The sequence below is a fragment of the Elgaria multicarinata genome, chromosome 1 (genome assembly GCF_023053635.1).
Source record: "Elgaria multicarinata webbii isolate HBS135686 ecotype San Diego chromosome 1, rElgMul1.1.pri, whole genome shotgun sequence".
Lineage (NCBI taxonomy): Eukaryota > Metazoa > Chordata > Lepidosauria > Squamata > Anguidae > Elgaria > Elgaria multicarinata.
This window is the reverse complement of record NC_086171.1, coordinates 192,521,296-192,539,795: the sequence shown is the minus strand read 5'-3', so window position 1 is coordinate 192,539,795 and position 18,500 is coordinate 192,521,296. Positions and strand designations below refer to the sequence as shown.

Below are 18,500 nucleotides of genomic sequence, written 5' to 3'. Positions count from 1 at the left end.
CCATATTCATTGTCCTTACAATTCTCAATGTGTCTCTGGGTGGACAAACAGCCATGTTGGGGGCGAAAAAAACAGATGAATTCAACAGTACCTTCCCATATCTGGATGCAAAGGTTCCCGTGAGTAAGGAGTGAAAAATAATTATCGTCTCATCCAAGTCCCACACAAACACACGCTGTGATGAAAGACGGAGGGATAGAAAAAACAGACAAAATCACACCAATTATTTGCAGGAATATATTCGCTTGGGATGCCATAGCTGCATTTATATACACCCTTGTCTTCGGTCTACATACATTAAGCTCCACTATCTCAGCTGCCCAAAGGTCTCCTGCTCTCTGAAATGTCTCTGCCCTTTCACTGTTGCGCCCTTTCTGTTTGGAACTGCAGCCTTACCCAGGCTGGTTCCCTCCAGATGTTTTGGACTTCAACTCCCATCAGTCCCGGTCAGTTTGGCCAATAGTCACAAATGCTGGTAGTTGAAGTGGAGGACCCCACATTGGGGGAAAGTGGCTTATTAGAATGGCTCCGTGAGACCTCATCCGTTACTTACGTCAAAGTCCTCCTCGAAACACCTTTTCTGTGAAGCTATCAGAACAACCCCTACGCCCAGTACCAGACTGCAATTAAGCCAAAGTATCTGTAATTGAATTTTCTGTATGTTCTTTCCTACCTCCATTTCTCTCCCTGTCCTCTCTTTTTGGTCTTTCATTTTATTTATTACATTTTTATACAGAGAGTTGAAGCTCTCTGGGCAGTTTACAAAAGTTAAAAACCATTAAAAATACATTATACAAAATATAAAAAGAAAAGCATTTACATAAACCCACGGACAACATATATCTAAAACAAATTGTTAAACTATAACCCAAGATGATGCAAGAATTAATTTAAGTTCATTGTATACTACCAAATGCCCAAGAGAAGAGGGAAGTTTTACCTGGCACCGAAAAGATAGCAATGTTGGTGCCAGTCAGGGCTATTGTGTCTGCTTTCAGAATGTAAGGCGCTTGGAGCAAGGAACTATGAAACTTGCTCTTGGAAAGTGCCATATAAATAAATAATGCTTTGATTTTAAAATCAGGAATAAGATCGCTTCACATATAGATTAGATGTAAACCCTTCCTCCTCATTTTTTTTTAATATATAGGTAAAAAACAACTCATATTAAATATTATTCTATATGCCGATTACCTTGCTTACTGGTCATTTTTTAAAATGATACAATTAAAAAATTGTAAAGTGCTGAGCTTTCACCTCTAGAAGTCTCTACTTTCCCCCTTATAAAACCATAATTCCAAGGGTTCTCCATGAAGAAAAAATGTGAGTCTCTGGGGTAGATGTTTCCAAGCTTGATTACTTACATGGAAATCCAAGTGAAACTTTTCGATGGACTAATTTTGATTGCTGTAGGATTAGGCCAGCCTCGCACTATGCATGAGAGGTCATGAAGAAGTAGTTGCTGCCAGGCCCAGCATGAGTTTCTGGCAAACTCTGGGTGCTACCAGGGCCCCAGCATCCCACTGGTGTCTGCCCTAGATACAGTTTAACTTGCTGGTAGCAGCAGCAAGCAGCCATTTTAATTTCCTACAATGCTCTTGATGTAGCATCACTCCAGGCCCCATGGGGAATTAAAATGGTTGCTCATGGCTGTTACCATAAGAAGGCTCCTCAAGCCTTGAGATGGTCCTAGTTACTAGTTCCCAAGGACACATCACATGAAGGAAATGGGACAGATTCAACAAACCAGCATAAAGGTAAAGCAAACAAACAAACAAACAAACAAACAAACAAAAACCCAAAGGGGAAAAAACATGTCTGCCAAATTCTCCCATAAAATTGATATGTAATAGTCATAGCTGTTTTTAAATATATTCTAAACATAACTCAAAAGGACAAAAAGGGTTCAGAAGGGTGTTATCTACAAACTGGAAAGCCAACAAGTGATTTGGTGATTATATTATTTCATTTCAACAGAGATTTCCTATAGGGGCAGGGGGAAAGAGGAAACTCTCCAGTGCTCTTACCTCAATTTCTGTGTCAGCTGTTGGGGAAGGATCATTACTTCTTTTTGATCGCCCTCGTAACTTTCCGTCAGTCCCTCTGTGCTGCCTGTCTGATTCTGTGTCTTTTACAGGAGTTGTATATTCACCTGTAGGTATAAAAGGAACCCTACTGAAAGCCAATGTTCTAAATTATGGTTCATCTGCCTCGTGCATGATCCTTGGCTAGATTGGGTTGTAAGAGTTCAAAATGTAGGCCCACACAACCTCAGTAGGTCTCCAAAGTGGGATTCCACCCAAATCAGATGCCAAAACTGAAAGAGGAGCGGGTGGAAATCAGGAATAACAGCTATCACTAATTAAACTGTAGCTAGCTAAAGGGCAAGTTCAGAAATAGGGTTACAGCAGACCCAGGGTCCCCAAACCATTTGGTTCAGGAAGCACACTTGGAAATTTGAAAGAATGTCATGAGTGCTCTCACAAAATGGCTGCCATGGCAGGGTGCTTTCCTCTTCATAAAATGGCTGTCATGGTAGGCACTCATTTCTTAGAAGGCAAAATGGTAAGACTAAAATGAAAAGTAAGTGGTCCAAAAACCTAAGTACAAGGCAGAAATGGGGAATGACCTTCGCTTGGCACCTACATTATATGCTTTTAGATGCCAGGTGAAGACCTTTTTATTCTCCCAACATTTTAACAATCTATAAATACATTTTAACATGGTGTTTTAAATTTGTAATTTTGCATTGCTGCTGTTTTTAGCTGGTTGAGCTTTTATATTGTATTTTATATTATCGTTTTATACTTTGAATGGTTTTAATTTTTGTGAACCGCCCAGAAAGCTCTGGCTATTGGGCGGTATAGAAATGTAATAAATAAATAAATAAAACGTTTGAACCCAAACACTGATGGTTCCAGAGGGCAGAACTTCACTTTGCAGCATGCCAGCCTCCCAATTAATTAATTATAATGTTAAGAAATAAAAGGTGGACCTAAAGAAAGGTATCCATGGGCCAAATCCCACTTGCCTGTGGTCCCAATCTGGCCTCAGGATTCCCTCGATGCCCATATCTGCTTTCACTGGCCCTACCCTCTTTCCCTCAATCACCAGTCATTTTGAGGTTTCCTAGCTTTTCCATGTTTTTCTCCCGTTCTGAAAGGCTGAAACGCCTCTCCTAAGGCTCAGTTACATACTAATCGCAGCCTCCATTCTCTGAGTGGCAGTCCTCATGAAGCCAAAAACAGCACCATCCACATATGAAAAAGGGATATCAGCAGGATCCCAAGGTTTTGCAGAAATACCAATTATTATTTTTTTAAAAAAACTTTAGAAAGAAACCCTGAAATGGAAAATCCTCAAAACAATCTAATGAAGATTTGGAACATGCTCATTGGGCACAGAATGCCAACTGAGTGTTGTCGTTGGGGAGTGGAACATGGGTTGCGGAAGGAATGAAATGGAGTCTACTGAACAGGAGGACTCCACAACTCCACATTATGTTGCAGGTCCCACCTGTACAATATGCTAAAGTTTAAATGCCTCTGCCCAAAAAGGGAATCCATGGGTGGAAGGCTCTTTTCAATCGACCTGCATCACAATGCCCACCTACGCGATACTGAAGTAGCTGGAAGTGCATAGATGGGCATCCCCACATCTGGGGCCATTGATTATTACCTGCAAGTAGAGATGGATGGAGGCCAATGCCAAAACTTCTAAATCAAGTCATCAGAAGAGGATGGAACAATTAATAACCCCAAAGATTTCCTAGGATACTAAGTGCTCCAAAGAAAACAAGTGACCACTAATAGAACATCCAGTTTATAAATTTGTATAGATTAAAATGTTTAAAATTCTAACAAAAAAACTAATTTAATTTTTATAGCTTTAAAATTTTAAAACGTATACATAAATAAACAGATTTTAAAATGTGAAATGGAATAAAACACCAGCTTCAGTCACAAACAAGAGTATGCTACAAAACTACTTATAAACTCATATTGGTGGAAACGTCCTTTTGTGGTAGTACAATTCTCATAAAAATGCTTTTTAAAAAAGCGCTGAAAGATTCCACAGAATTAATCCAAAGCTTTTTTAAAAAAAACTTCTAAGTATTAAACATTAATTTTTTTAAAAAAACAAACCCCATCATCGGGGCATAGTTTATCTAAATCTTGCAACATTCTGTCATACCCCTTTTACATTTTGGCTCAAGAAAAGAAAGCTTCTGCCCACAACCAATGAAAACTGAGATGTTTTATAAGTTGAGTGACATTTTCATTTTGGCAATTTTAATTAAAAAAAACCATTCTAAATTTTAACAGCCCTGAGAAAATGTCTTAAACATATTGACTTGGAAATACATTCCATTGAAAACCAATGGAGCATATTTCCATAAAAATGCGCTTAGAACTTAGGCTTTATTTCAGCTGAACAGTGTAACATAGGTCACAAACTGAACAGTTTCAAAAACACTGAAAGAGTAAAAGATTTGTTACCTGCCTTGGGTCCTTAAGTGGAGATTATTGTGAACAAAGTTAATGTTGATGAGATCCATGTGCATAAAACCTCTTTAGACTTCAATTTTCTTTCCACTTTACATGTGGCTCTCAGACTTGTCTAGCAATTCAGATGCAACGTTTTAAAGATGAATCTGGGCCATTCCTTCTTGGGAAGAATTTTAAAGTCTCAGGCCCCTAGTTGGGAGGAGGCATAGCTCAGTGGTAGATCAAACACTTAGCAGATTTGATCTTCATTATCTCCACATAGGGCAGAAAAATCTCCTGCCTGAAGCCCTGGAGAGTCGCTGATGCCAGTTAGTGTCGAAAATACTGGGCTAGATGGACCAAATTATCCTACTCAGTTCAAGGCAGCTTCCTATGTTCCTATGTTGTGATCCAGTCTAAGGAGAAGAAAATCTTCCCAAGTAATTTCAGAGCAAACTCTGATCATATTCCCCCTTACACAAAAAACAATATCAGTTTATTTTTCTTTATGAGTAACTCCAGATGTGCAGGCTTGCTCAATAAATGAGCAGACCCCACTGTTGGTGTACATACAGTGATTATCCACAAATGACGTGGTGCTTTATATAAATGATATTGCTTGCCAATGAAAATTTCATGGGGAAAGGTATTTGAAGACCATATTGCAACAGTACATTGAAAAGTAATGATATCAGAGCCTCCAGAGTTGAAAAGCTAAGCATTATAATAGAGCCATCCTAGATGATTTCAAGAATAGAAGGTGTTGGTTTTTTAATTTTTATTTTAATGTAGGGCTCAGTATTAATTGTTAACTCAATCTGTTAACCTGTAGCTCTTTTTAAATGGACCTCAGTCAGTATGAATTCTTGTTAAACTTCCCATAAAACTTCTTGCATTTATCCAGATTTTTCACTGCAGTGCTCGGCATATAAATGTGCACAAAAATGTGAGTATTATGGCAAATATGTACAAAAATGCATATATTATATGGGGAATCGCATACAAAAAGCTCTATTTTAGGGGGGAAATGGATACAAAAATAAATGTGATTTTTGTGTGTGTGGACTTTAAAAAAAAAGTCCACAGACATGTGGAATCAGGCGGAACAGATTTATCATTCAATACAAGTGAAACTGACATGAAATGGAAGTAAACTGATTTGTCCGCCCATATCTAGTGCCACTAATTTCAGCGGAACTTATTTCTGGGTAGGCAAGTATAAGATTGCACTGTTAAGTCTGTTCACTTTTATACTGTTCATTTTAAATCTACAATAGATTTAAAATAAACAATACGACAATGAAGACACAACAATGCAGTTTTACACATGCCTACAGTCTTGCATTTTTTAAAAATGCATGAAAAGTATAGAAATAAATATTTAAAATAAATAAACAAATTTTCATCCACAGAACCAATGCTTAGCTTTTGCGCACAACTCGAGTTGACTTAGGCCATAGCTAGACCTAAGGTTTATCCCTGGATCATCCAGGGGTCAAACCTGTTCATCTAGGTGACACACAGGGGATCCAGTGCTCAGGCAGGGGCGAACCCTTGATGATCCCAGGATAAACCTTAGGTCTAGCTGTGGCCTTAGAAGTTTCCCCTGTCTGATTTAGAATTCTTCCTTACTAATCTTAGATGTATTATATATTTTATTATTCACTGCATTTATCTCCCACCTTTCCTCCAGGGAGCTCAAAGTAGCATACATAGTCCTCCTCCACAATTTTTATCTTCACAACAACCCTGGGAGGTAGACAAGGCTGAGAAGTGGTGACTGGCCCAAGATCACCCACTGAGCTTTATGGCTGAGTGAGAATTTGTTCCCAGGCCTCCCCAGGGCTAACTCAACACTAACCACTACAATCTGGCTTTGTTTATTTAGTAATGAAACAAACACACTTTGCACATGCTTCCAAGTTACTCTATTATTGTTTTGCTAGTTCGGGGAATACATCTTAGCTGGCCCTAAAAACAAGATCCATACCTGAGGCCTTGCTGATATTAAACCCTACACAGAGCTGAACATGCAATAATAAATAGAGATTTCTAAGCACCTACCAGAAAGTGACTCGGTGCTCTGACTGTTGATGTTGTGTGACGATTCTTGGAGAGAGTAAGCAGACGTTGGGATGGCTGAAGGGCTGATGCTATTTGCAGACATGTAAGAGGAGTTGTAGGAAGAGCTGTAATACTGCGAATACTGGCTTTGGGTGAAGCTGGGATATGAAGAATACTCCTTTGAAAGAAGAGACATTATTATTATTATTATTATTATTATTATTATTATTTATTTATATAGCACCATCAATGTACATGGTGCTGTACAGAGTAAAACAGTAAATAGCAAGACCCTGCCGCATAGGCTTACATTCTAATCATCCTGTACAAGCAAAATATTTAATAAGCAGTAAACATAATCAAGAGCTGTGCAGCTAAAGCCAAGTACAACTTGGTTTACAAATATTTTTCATTATTCTTGCCAGTATTGAATGTAGCACTATTGTTCCCAACTATGTTCGGTTCATCTCTGACTGTAGCATTCCCCATTTTCACAGGCCAAAACTAATGTGCCAAAGGTAACTTGCTCATATTGGTAAGTGCATTTCCAGTGATCTAGAAACTCTCTTTATGCATGATCAAGTGGCTATGTGCATTTAACAGCACTTTTTGCAGCATGTGTGTGTGTCTGTGTATGTTTAAGTAGCTGGCCCACTCCACTTCAAGAAATTACTTCCTGGTTTTGTCGTACCATAGTTTGGTATTACATCTGAACTGGCAAACTATGATTTCTATTTGCCCTCCAATTTAAGATTGCAAATCAGCTTCAAACCATGGTTTGCAACCCTGGCTGGAGGGTGTGCATACACTAGATGTAATACCAAAATATGATTTCATGAAACCCCAAAAGTAATCCATTGAAGTGGAGCATGGGAGGGGAGCAAGAGTACAGAGCACATAACTCATTCTCACACTAACAAACCGTGGTTTGGTATTACACAATCGGACATTTTCAAAGGCAGCCCCTCGTATAATGCATTGCAGTAATCCAAGTGAAAGGTTACCAGAGCCTCAGTTATCCATGCTCTGATAACCTCCAGGTTGGATTATACATGGGGCTGCCTTTGAAGGAGGTCAGGAAAATTCAGCTGGTCTGCAAGACGATAGCAAAGTTGTTAATGAGGACTGGCCAACGTGATCATATTATGCCAATACGTTTCCAGCTGCAGTGGCCCACAATGGATTTTTATGAATTTCACCTGCTGATTTCGGAGCAGACCAGCTTCTCTCATCAGGCAGATTCTGCGGACTTGCAGATCGTTTTTCTAACCTTTGAGAATTTTGCACATATTTTGTCACAGAAAAATATGCACAATTTAAAAAAATGCCCTAAAATGTGCATTTCCTCCATAGGCTAAAGAGTGAAAATGCACATTTTGGGGGACAGCAGATCGAAAGGGGCCTGGCAGTCTGCGAAATGTAGAGAGAATGTATTTTACAGAATCTGTACATCTCTAGTCTGGGCCCAATTCACAGTGCTGGTATTAACATTCAAAGCCTTAAATGGCTTGGGGCCAGGTTATATGAAATATAGGCTCAGTTCAGACAACATGTTTCTCAACAGTGGTTTTAGAACTCTACGGTGGAGTTTTTACACCACCATCGAGAAATGTGTTTTCTGGTGGGAAAACTCCATGCAACAGTGGAGTTTTTTTGGAAAACACTCCCTGCAGAATATCTACGCTGTGCAGAGGAGAATTCCTGTACAACCATTGTGTTGTACATTGTGTGGTGGGCTCCGTGGAGTTTTCCACTATGTTGAGTTGACTTTTCCCACCAGCTACAGAGTTCCCTGGCAAGAGCGGCGAAAGGAATGAGTGCCGCTCTAGGAGAGCCGCCGGGATTGTTTTTTTGCAGCAATGGCTGATGGGATACTATCAGGAGGACCGGGGGAGAAGAGAGTATGGAAGAACTGTCAATCAAATGCTGCATTGACTTTTACTCAACTCCACGGTAACCCAGTCACACAACAGTGGAGTTAGAACATGTTGTGTGGGAAGCACCCCCTAAAAACTCAACCGTTGAGTGGAGTTTTCACATTGTGTTGACTAATGTGTTGTCTGACCTGGGCCATAGTCTCCTCCCATACATATCTGTCCAGACCCTAAGATCATCTTCAGCAGTTCTCCTAGAGCTTTTGTCAAAGGAAGTGAGGTGGGTAGCTACCAGGAAAAGGGTCTTTTCTACTGTAGTCCCCGGTTGTGGAACGAACTTCCCAGAGAGGTTTGCCTGGTACCTACACTGTACTCCTTCCAGCGCCTTTTTATTTTCCCAGGCATTTTAGTCATTTAGTTCTGTTGTTTTAAATCTGTTATTGTATGTTAAATCTCTGCATTGCTACTATGTTTTATTTTGGTGTTTATTTTTACTTTGTACTGTAGTTTTAAACTTCAACATTTTTTTATAATATATCTTATGTTGTATTTTGTGGTTTTAATTGTTGTGAACCACCCAGAGAGCTTCAGCTATAGAAATGTAATAAATAAATAAAAATAAATAAATTATACATGTAGTTAAATGTACACAACAATGCAAACAACAGCTCCCTGACACACAAAGAAATGTGTGTAATAGTCTCTAATGTCTACCTGCTAACAGCATACTGGGCAAAGGAGCCCGATATACCGTTTTTTCACGAAATGCATCAGGCATGTTGTGCCATAGAGCAAATACAGCAAACTCTAACTGTATTCTCTAATTGACTTGTTCAGCAGCCCTACAAATAAGCAGCAAAGAGTTGGACACAGATGAAGAATTGCCTGTGACTATGGCCTTTGCTAGACCTACCTTTAAATCTGTGCGGGAGGAGGGGCGAGCCCGCGATTCAAGTAGCGCAGACTGTCACCCCAGTCTAAAAGTCAGACGCGAAGGGCTAAAGGAAAGCCCTGTCGTGTCTGCGTGCGCAGGAGCGCACGATTGACCAAAGCGATTTTTTTGTTAAAAAAAAAGGTTTCCCCGCTCCCCCCACCCTGCCCCCATCTCCCACCACCACGATCTCCCTCCCCCTGCCGCGATCTCCTCTCTCTGCTGCGATCTCCCCCCTGCCACGATCTTTTCAGTGGTGGCCCCCCAATTATGGAATTATCTCCCCGATGAGGCTCACCTGGCGCCAACATTGTTATCTTTTCGGCGCCAGGTCAAGACCTTTCTCTTCTCCCAGTCATTTAACAGCATTTAACAACATATGCGAAGTTTTTTTAAAAAAATGGACCCCAAAACTGTTGTTGTTTAAAATGGATACTGTAGACTGTTGTTTTTATATATTTTTGGTGGTTTAAAATTTTGTATACTTTCTTAATGTCCACTGTTTTTTAACTTTTGTAACTCACCCAGAGAGCTTTGGCTGTGGGGTGGTATATAAATTTAATAAATAAATAAATCCCCCCCCCGGCCGCGATCTCCCCCCCCGATGGGCACTTTTCCTGGCTACTCACGAGTAATTGCGGTAGCCGGGAAAAGCGACAGAATGGTCTGCACGCTTGTGGTCTCGGGCTCAGCCCGAGGCCGCGGGAAATACCGGGCTACAACTGGAGCCCATTACCCTGGGGCAAGGGAGAGTTGACCCCTGCATGAGCCCAGGATTCCCTGTGTGTCATCTGGACGCAAAGGGGCGAGCCTGGAGTTTACCGTGGGCTAACCCATAGTCTAGTAAAGGCCTATGTCTCTCACTCATGACCAACCTGTACTTTCCCACTGCATTTTCTGTCTTTTCTCTCATTGCAAAAATCCATTAAGGAGAAAAAGATGGAATAGATGCACAATGACCTCTGATTAGTAGTGCTAGGAACCCTCTGTCTTTTTTTTTTTTTTTTTTTTAATAATTTTTATTCATTTTCAACACTATATAAACATAAATGAACATTTCCAAAATATAATTGAAACAAACACAATAAGAAAAAGAAATACATCAAATATCTGCTTCATACATATTGAATAATTGTTGAGTACAAATATCAAAAACTATTACATATGCCTTATCACACTACAACATTTTCATTCTTAACATAAAAGTGCACCCCCCACCTCGGGATCATTCTTGAGTCCAAAATCTAATCGTTTCTTCTGATGGTGGTTTCCCATTTCCCTTAGTAAACACGAACACTAGGAACTGTTTCCAAATTCCTTCGAACTCATTTATTTTAGTTACGCCTTTTCTCCACTTAATATTACATGTCAGTTTATCATTAATGGCTATATCCCATACTACTTTATACCACTCCTCAATAGAATATTCCCCTTGGATCTTCCAGTTCCTAGCTATCATCAATCGTGCTGCAACCAACAAACTCGATATCAGCTCTATAGTTCCTTTTCCACACTTTATATCTTCAAATAGTGACAGCAATGCTATTTTTGGTGTTTGTTCTATTTTCATTCCCACTATTTCTTCAATTTCTGAGAACACCATCTTCCATAATCTTTGTACATATTTGCATTGCCACCACATATGTAAATACGTTCCTTTTTCCCCACATCCTCTCCAACAATTTGCTGAATGTTGATCACTTATCTTGTTCAATCTAACCGGGGTTAGGTACCACCTCCATAAAATTTTAAAATAATTCTCCTTTATTCTTACTGATAAACTTCTCAACACTCTTTGTTTCCATAGTCCCTCCCAGCTCTGTCGCCCTATTTGTATCTTCAAATCTGATTCCCAAATCACTTTCTCTGTATTCTCTCTAAACTCCTTCTCTAACAATATTTTATATATTTCACTCATTAATCCTTTTGAAACTATACTACCTCCTTTTCCTTTCTCCTTACTTACTACTAATTCTTCAAACCTCGTCATCTTTCTGCACATTCTATTATCTTTAATCCACTTTTTATTCCATTGTTCTAATTGACCATATTCTAGCCAAGATAGCTTCTTCTCCTTTAACAAATTTTCCATATCTTCTCTTGTTTTAATATCTCTTACCCAATCCTTTAATTTTATTTTATTTTTCTCTTTTAATATTTTACATAATCTACCCTTTAGATCCTCTGGGAAATTCTTTAACATTATTATCGGTGCTAAGGGAGAGTTGCTCGGAAGCAGCTTCCCTTTAAATTTGCTCCAAATTTCCCATTGAGTCCTCAGGAGTGGATTATCTATACTTCCAACCCATTTTCTTCCTCAATCTTTAAAAAAAACATTCTCCAGATTCATCTCTACCTTACTTATGATTTTTTCTTCCATCCAGTATAAATCTCCTACTCCCATAATTGCTTCTACAACATGTCTTAATCTATTTGCTACGTAGTATAATTTTATGTTTGGGAGACCCATTCCCCCCTTTTTTTGGCTTAGGTACCAATTATTTTTATTCACTCTTGCTCTCTTTTCTCCATTACAATATTTATTAATAATATTTTGCCAACTTTTTATCTCGGTTTCTGATATTTTTATAGGTAGCATCCTAAATACGAAATTAATTTTAGCTAGTATCTTCATTTTTATCAAAGCTATTCTCCCAAACCAAGATAAATTTAATCTTTTATATTTCTCCAATTTCTCTAATACCTCCTTCTTTAACCTCGTTAAATTTTCCCTTTCTAAATTCTCTAGATTTTTTGTAATTTTAATTCCCAAGTATTTAATCTCATTCTTAACTTTCAATTCCATCCCCTTAAATTCCCAATCCTTTTCTTCCTTCTTAGTATAGTTAAACAACATCATCTCTGATTTAGACCAATTTATTTTTAACCCTGTAATTTCCTCAAATTCCCTCAACTGATATTTAATTCTTTCTAATTTTCTTAATGGATTCTTAATGGTCAATAAAGTATCATCCGCAAACATGTTTAGCTTTATCTCCCTTACCTCTCCAATTCCTTCTAATTCTTTATCCTCCCTTAGTGCCTTCGCCAAAACTTCCATAACCATTACAAAAAGGACCGGCGAGAGCGGACATCCTTGTCTTGTTCCTCTGGCTAGTCGTATCTTTTCAGTAAGTCCGTCATTTACCACCACTACCGCCGTATTTTGGGAATATAACTGTTCTATTACATTTTTAAATTTATTTCCAAATCCCAATTTATCTATAATACTCTTTAGTGCCTGCCAGCTCACACAATCAAAAGCTTTAAAAATATCTAATGCCATAATACCTGCCTTAATATTTGCTTTTTTTATTACATTTATTACATTTAAAACTCTACCCACTAAATTATGCATATGTCTTCCTACCACAAACCCACATTGATCTGCTCCTATATATTCTGCCAAAAATTTATTTAATCGTTTGGCCATAATAGATGTAAAAATTTTAGCATCCTGATTAATTAAAGAAATAGGTCTATAAGAATCAGGATTAGTCAAATCTTTATCTGGTTTTGGGATCAGAATTATCACTGAATGTTCCCATGATTCAGGTATCTTCTCTCCTGATAATATCCTATTATAAAGTTCCATTAATTTTGGAACTAAACAATCTTTGAAGACCTTATAATATTCTGGACCCAAACCATCTGCTCCTGGTGATTTACCCACTTTTAACTTATCAATAACTTCTTCAACTTCTCTTTGAGTTATTACTGACTCCATTAACTCCTTATATTCTGATTTTATTTCCTTCTTTATAAACCTTCCAATATACTCCTCCACCTTTTCTTGTTGAATTTCTTTACCCTTGTACAATTCCTGATAAAATTCCTGAAAAATTTTTATTTTAGCTTTCATTGCATGACAATAATTCCCTCGACTATCTTTCAACGTTTCTATCCCATTCCTCCCTTTTTCTTTTTGTGTGAGCTTGGCAAGCAACCTCGAGTTCTTATCACTGTTTTCAAAATATTCCCTTTTCATATACATTAAATTCTTTTGAATCTCTTCTATATTTAAGTTTTCTAATTGTTTCTTCTTAGCTTGTATTTCCACTAATTTATATTTATCTTTACTTCGCCAATATCTTTCCTCCAAGTTTTTAATTTCTATCTCTAACTTTTCCTGTTCTGCACGTTGTTGTCTTTTTAAACTACATGTTTCTCTAATACAGATTCCTCTTGCTACAGCCTTCATGGTGTCCCAAATGACTGACCCAGCTGTTCCTCCTTTTTCATTAATTTCCCATGCCTCCGACAGTTCCTTCCGAATTTTATCTACTATTTTATTGTATTTCAATATCTTTGTGTTCAACTTCCATCTATATGCCTCTTTATAATCTTTCTTAACTGTAAATTCTAAACTTAACAAGGCATGATCGGTTACTTTTATTACCCCCATTTCCATTTTACAAATCCTCGTTGCAAAGTCTTTTGAAACAAATATATAATCTATCCTGGAGTATGTATGATGAACTGGGGAAAAGTATGAAAATCCAGGCCTATTCCCGTAAAGTAAGCGCCACGAATCTAAATAATCATTTTCTTTTACTAATTTATTCAATATAGTCATATTGTTCCTCTTTTCAGCATTAGTGGGATTTGACCTGTCCCTTTTATTATCCATAACCATATTAAAATCCCCAGCTAATAATGCATACCCCTCCTTAAATTCTTCTATTTCTTTGAACAGCTTTATAAAAAATTCTCTATGCCTCTCATTTGGGGCATAAACATTAATCAAAGTATAAACCTTTCCCTCAATTTTACCTTTTAACATAAGATATCTACCCTTATCATCCTTTTTTACCTCTTCTAATATAAACCCACTTTTTTTTGAAATCAAAGTGGCCACTCCATTTTTTTTTGATGTCCCTAATGATTTTTCATAATAGGCTAACCACTTTAATTTTATCATATTCGAATTCTCGGAGCCTTGGTGTGTCTCTTGGATCATTATAATATCTGATCCCTCTTTATTTAGCATTTGTTCTATTCTCTTCCTTTTCACGACTGCCCCTAAACCTTTAACATTGAGTGTTGATACCTTTATCTTTTTATCCATAATCACCCTTTTGAAATCTCTTCCGATCCCTTGTGCTCAGCAATTCAAACTTGCTTACATAAAAACACAAACTCCATACATAAAACCCACACCCTCCTACCCCGATCCCTCCTCCCCTACCTTCCCCCCCTCCCCACCCCCCCACTCTAATCCCCCCCCCATATCCCCGTGAGTCTAATACTCCAGCCATCTACTTTAAAGGGGGAGGGGGGAGGCAGTGCTGTGCCTGGCCGGCAGGTCTCTATATTAGCATTTTTATTTGCAATTATCTCCAACATAATTAACAATTCTCTTACTCTCCAGATGTCCCAGCCTCATTCCCTCCCCCACCCACTCCAGCCCCATCTGCTTCCCCATCCAGACCCAGCCTCTTCAGCAAATCTTTACCTTGATCCAATGAGGTTACTCTGTATTCCCTCCTCCCATATGTAAATCTTAAGAAAACCGGGTAACCCCATGCATAAGGAATTTTATTCTTCATTAATGTTTCCGTTATTGGTTTAAGACTACGTCTCCAATTTAATGTGCGTTGAGAAAGATCATTGTAAATTTGCACTGGTTTGCCTTTACACTGTATCTGAACCTTAGATCTCAATTCTTTCATAATTTGCTCTTTTTTGTAATAGTTGCCAAATTTCACCAATATATCTCTAGTCCCTTTGTAGTTTTTCCCCCCCACACGGTGGACTCGGTCCAGATCCGATCCATCTATTGGAATGTCAGGCGTCAGCTCCTTGAACCAGTTCACGATAATTTCTCTAAGATCTTCTCCTTGCGTCTCCTTCAGCTGCTTTATTCGAAGCGAAGATCTACGAGATTGATCTTCCAAGGCGATCAAACGCAATTCCCATTCTTTAAATTGTATATTAGTTGATTTTTCGAAAGCCTCTTGTTTCTTCTGGTCCAGATCCACTTTAGCCTCTATCTTTTTGATCTTATCCGAATTTTCCATCGTTTTATCCATAATAGTACGCATTTGTTTTCTGAATTCACTCATTTGCTGATCCATTTTTTTAAAAATAATCATGTTATTTTCTGCTATAATAGCCTTGATTTCCATTAAAGAGGGAGGGTTACTACCACTTTCTTTCCCCCCTTCTGCCATGTTTCCTTCTTTATTTGGTATTGTATCCAAAGAGACTGGGTCTATATCTTCCTCTTCCTGTTCAACTCCAGGGGCTGTACTTCCCAGGAAGGAGAGGTAAGCCAAATTATGATTTGAAGGTTTCTTTTTTTGTTTATTAAGCTTTTCCCAACTTTTGATCTTTTTTTTAACGTTGGGCATGGGTCCCTTCTGGGTAGGGCATAAATCTTAGAGTCCAACTCTCTTCCTTAGCAACTTATGCTGGCTTCTCTATTATATAGCACTCACAGCTCCTTCTTCACGAGGAGGGGGGAAAAATCCAGTTCACAACAGCATTCACTAGAGGGGATCAGATTTAATCACTCAAAGTCTCTCACATCCCACATCTCCCTCACCGAATGCCAAATGCAGCTTTTTTCACCCCTTCACCCCCCTTCTCGCCACGCCAATAAATCCAGTCAACCACTTTAACCTTAGAAAGCCAGCATTCCAATCGTTCCCATGTGAGATAAAGATGAGAGGTTATATCACAGATCAATGTCCAGCAAACATAAATTCCTTCTTTTTAAACTGCGTCAGTCAGCGTTTACTTTCACTTTTCATAGAGTTGCCGTTTAGACAGACATTGCATTAATCATAGTTCATCTCACCTCCCTTCTCCAAATCTCTCCACTTTCCCGGCTCCTGTTGGTTTTATAATCATTTTCTGTCAGTTGCTCAAAGATTCATGCCCATTAAAAGAGAGATAATTGCCTTTTCCGGCAAGCGCCGTTCAGAGCCTCAGAAGAAACCCGCCATCGCTCAGGCTGCCAAGCTCCGCCCCCCAGGAACCCTCTGTCTAGGGCTAGCCCTAGCACTGTTGTTTCTCATGCATGCAGAGAGGCTGGAGATGCAGGAAAACTGCCCTAAACCTGGTTGGCAAACCCACTTTAAACCACGATTTCCCATCCTGGTTTGCTGCAGCTCTCTAGGCTCTAGAGCAAGGGTGCAGAACCTCTGGCCTGGGTATCAGATCCAGCCACTAGAATCCCAATCTGTCCTGCAGAGCCATAATAATAATAATAATAATAATAATAATAATAATAATAATAATAACCCGCCTCTCCCTCTGGATCGAGGCGGGGAACAGGATCAAATATAAAAATACTATAAAATATATAAAACTGATTAAACATATACAACTAATACATTATTAAAATGACAACCAGACATTTTAAAATTCGACTGGGTAGGCCTGCCGGAAGAGATCAGTCTTTATAGCTTTTTTAAATTCAGAAAGACGGTTATAAGTTGGCGAATCTCTCCTGGCAGGCCATTCCACAAGAGAAGGTAAACTTTTGTAAACCACCCAGAGAGCTTCGGCTATGGGGCGGTATATAAATGTAATAAATAAATAAATAAATAAATAAATAAATAAGGTCCTCTGGGTAATGGTTGTCAGCCTAATTTTCACTGACTGAAGTAAATCCTTCCCAAAGGACCTCTAGGGATTCCTTCAGGGGATGAGGCTTAGGCTCTAAACTCCATCCTTGGAGGAATCGTCTCAGAGGGCATCCTCCCTGTTCTCAGAATGGACATTAACAGTGGGGATTTCTTTGCTGGTGAGATCAGAGGAAACAGCAAGGAGTAGTGAGGAAGATTAGGCCAACTCAGCTTCGTTGTGTGTGGAGCTTCCAGGAAAGCCCATGTAGAGTGAAGCTCTGTCCCTGGCCCAAGCACTGGTGGGAAGGTAGAGGGAGCAAATGATGTCAGGTGGCCCACAGAGGGCTGGGGGAAGGGGTATCTGGTCCCCCCATCAAAACTGCTTCTGAACCCCTGCTCTAGAGGCAAAGGCCTTTCCCAGCTCTGCGGCCTGAGATCCTTTTTAACTAGATCTGCCAAGGATAACAGTATGTGCTCTTACAATTGAGGTATGGTCTCTTTTCCCTACAAACCCCCAGATAGGAAGCTGCTGTCAAAGCTTATGGAAAACAGAATTTAGGATGCAATCCTTAGAAAAGTTTTTATGCCCCATAGCCTCGCTGACTTCAGTTTAGCCTTGAATGCTCATTTCAGCATTGGCTAAAAAGAAAAAAAGAATAGACTGACTTCATAGTTGGTTTACATCAAGTTTTACTAGCAAGCATTCTCATATAGTGTTTCTGCATGTAATGTATCCACACCATATATTTATACACATGCTTTATATATAAAGGTGCGAACATATGCAAAGCATGAAGTTCACAAACAGGTGTATATCCAAATAAGGAAGAACGCAAGAACACTCTGATCGCTTCGTACTCACAAGGGTCTCTGTGTGACATTTTAGAATGTTTACGCACATTTGTTACCCTAAAGCCAAGCTTGGAAAAGAAAGAAGTGGGAGCTCTCCATAAGACGATGGAAACTGCCAGTTTTCAGAAAAACTGTTCATATGATACTGTGGTCTCCCCATAAGAATTGTGAAATGTTTTCTACATTGCAACCAAAGTGCTGAACCAGGGCCAAGACTGGTAGGAGGAGGAACAGAAGCGAAGGCGGGGGGGGGGAGGAAATAATTTTGAAAGTATTTGGTTGCCAAGTCCCCTGCCAAGCTGTTGAGCTCTGTGAGCGTCCATAGATACATACATTTTCTTGTCTCCAAAAATCAGATGTTAAGTACGATAGTCAGAGATAAGTCTCAAGGAAGTTAGTCATGTGCATGTGGGCGTTGCAGTGGCTCCAGCCCTTCCTGAAAAATCAATGCCAGAAGATGGTGTTGGGGGACTTTTGTTCTAGACTGTGGCCTTTGGCTTCAGGGTTCTGTTTTGTCCCACATGCAATTTAACATCTACATGAAACTGCAGGGAGAAGTCATCCAGAGGTTTGGGCTGAAATGTTTTCTACCGTCAACTCATCCCAGAGAGGCTGTGGAACTGTCTGGAAGTGGGCTTGGGATGGACGAGAATATACAACACAGGAACACTGAAAGCTGCCTTATTCGGAGCACTGGTCCATCTAGCCTAGTATTGTT

General features: G+C 39.2%; 1 protein-coding gene across 3 annotated transcripts in view; it reads right to left on the bottom strand.

Annotated features, from left to right (window-relative positions):
- Positions 1-18,500, bottom strand: part of EYA2 (EYA transcriptional coactivator and phosphatase 2) — a 183,598-nt gene that overhangs the window by 47,223 nt on the left and 117,875 nt on the right. For all 3 annotated transcript variants that reach the window (XM_063145829.1, XM_063145837.1, XM_063145845.1), the window contains 3 exons: positions 6,552-6,729; positions 2,028-2,152; positions 92-175 (listed from right to left, as the gene is read on the bottom strand). In XM_063145829.1, coding sequence (XP_063001899.1) covers positions 92-175; positions 2,028-2,152; positions 6,552-6,729 — 387 coding nt within the window. The remainder of the gene's footprint in view (positions 1-91; positions 176-2,027; positions 2,153-6,551; positions 6,730-18,500) is intronic.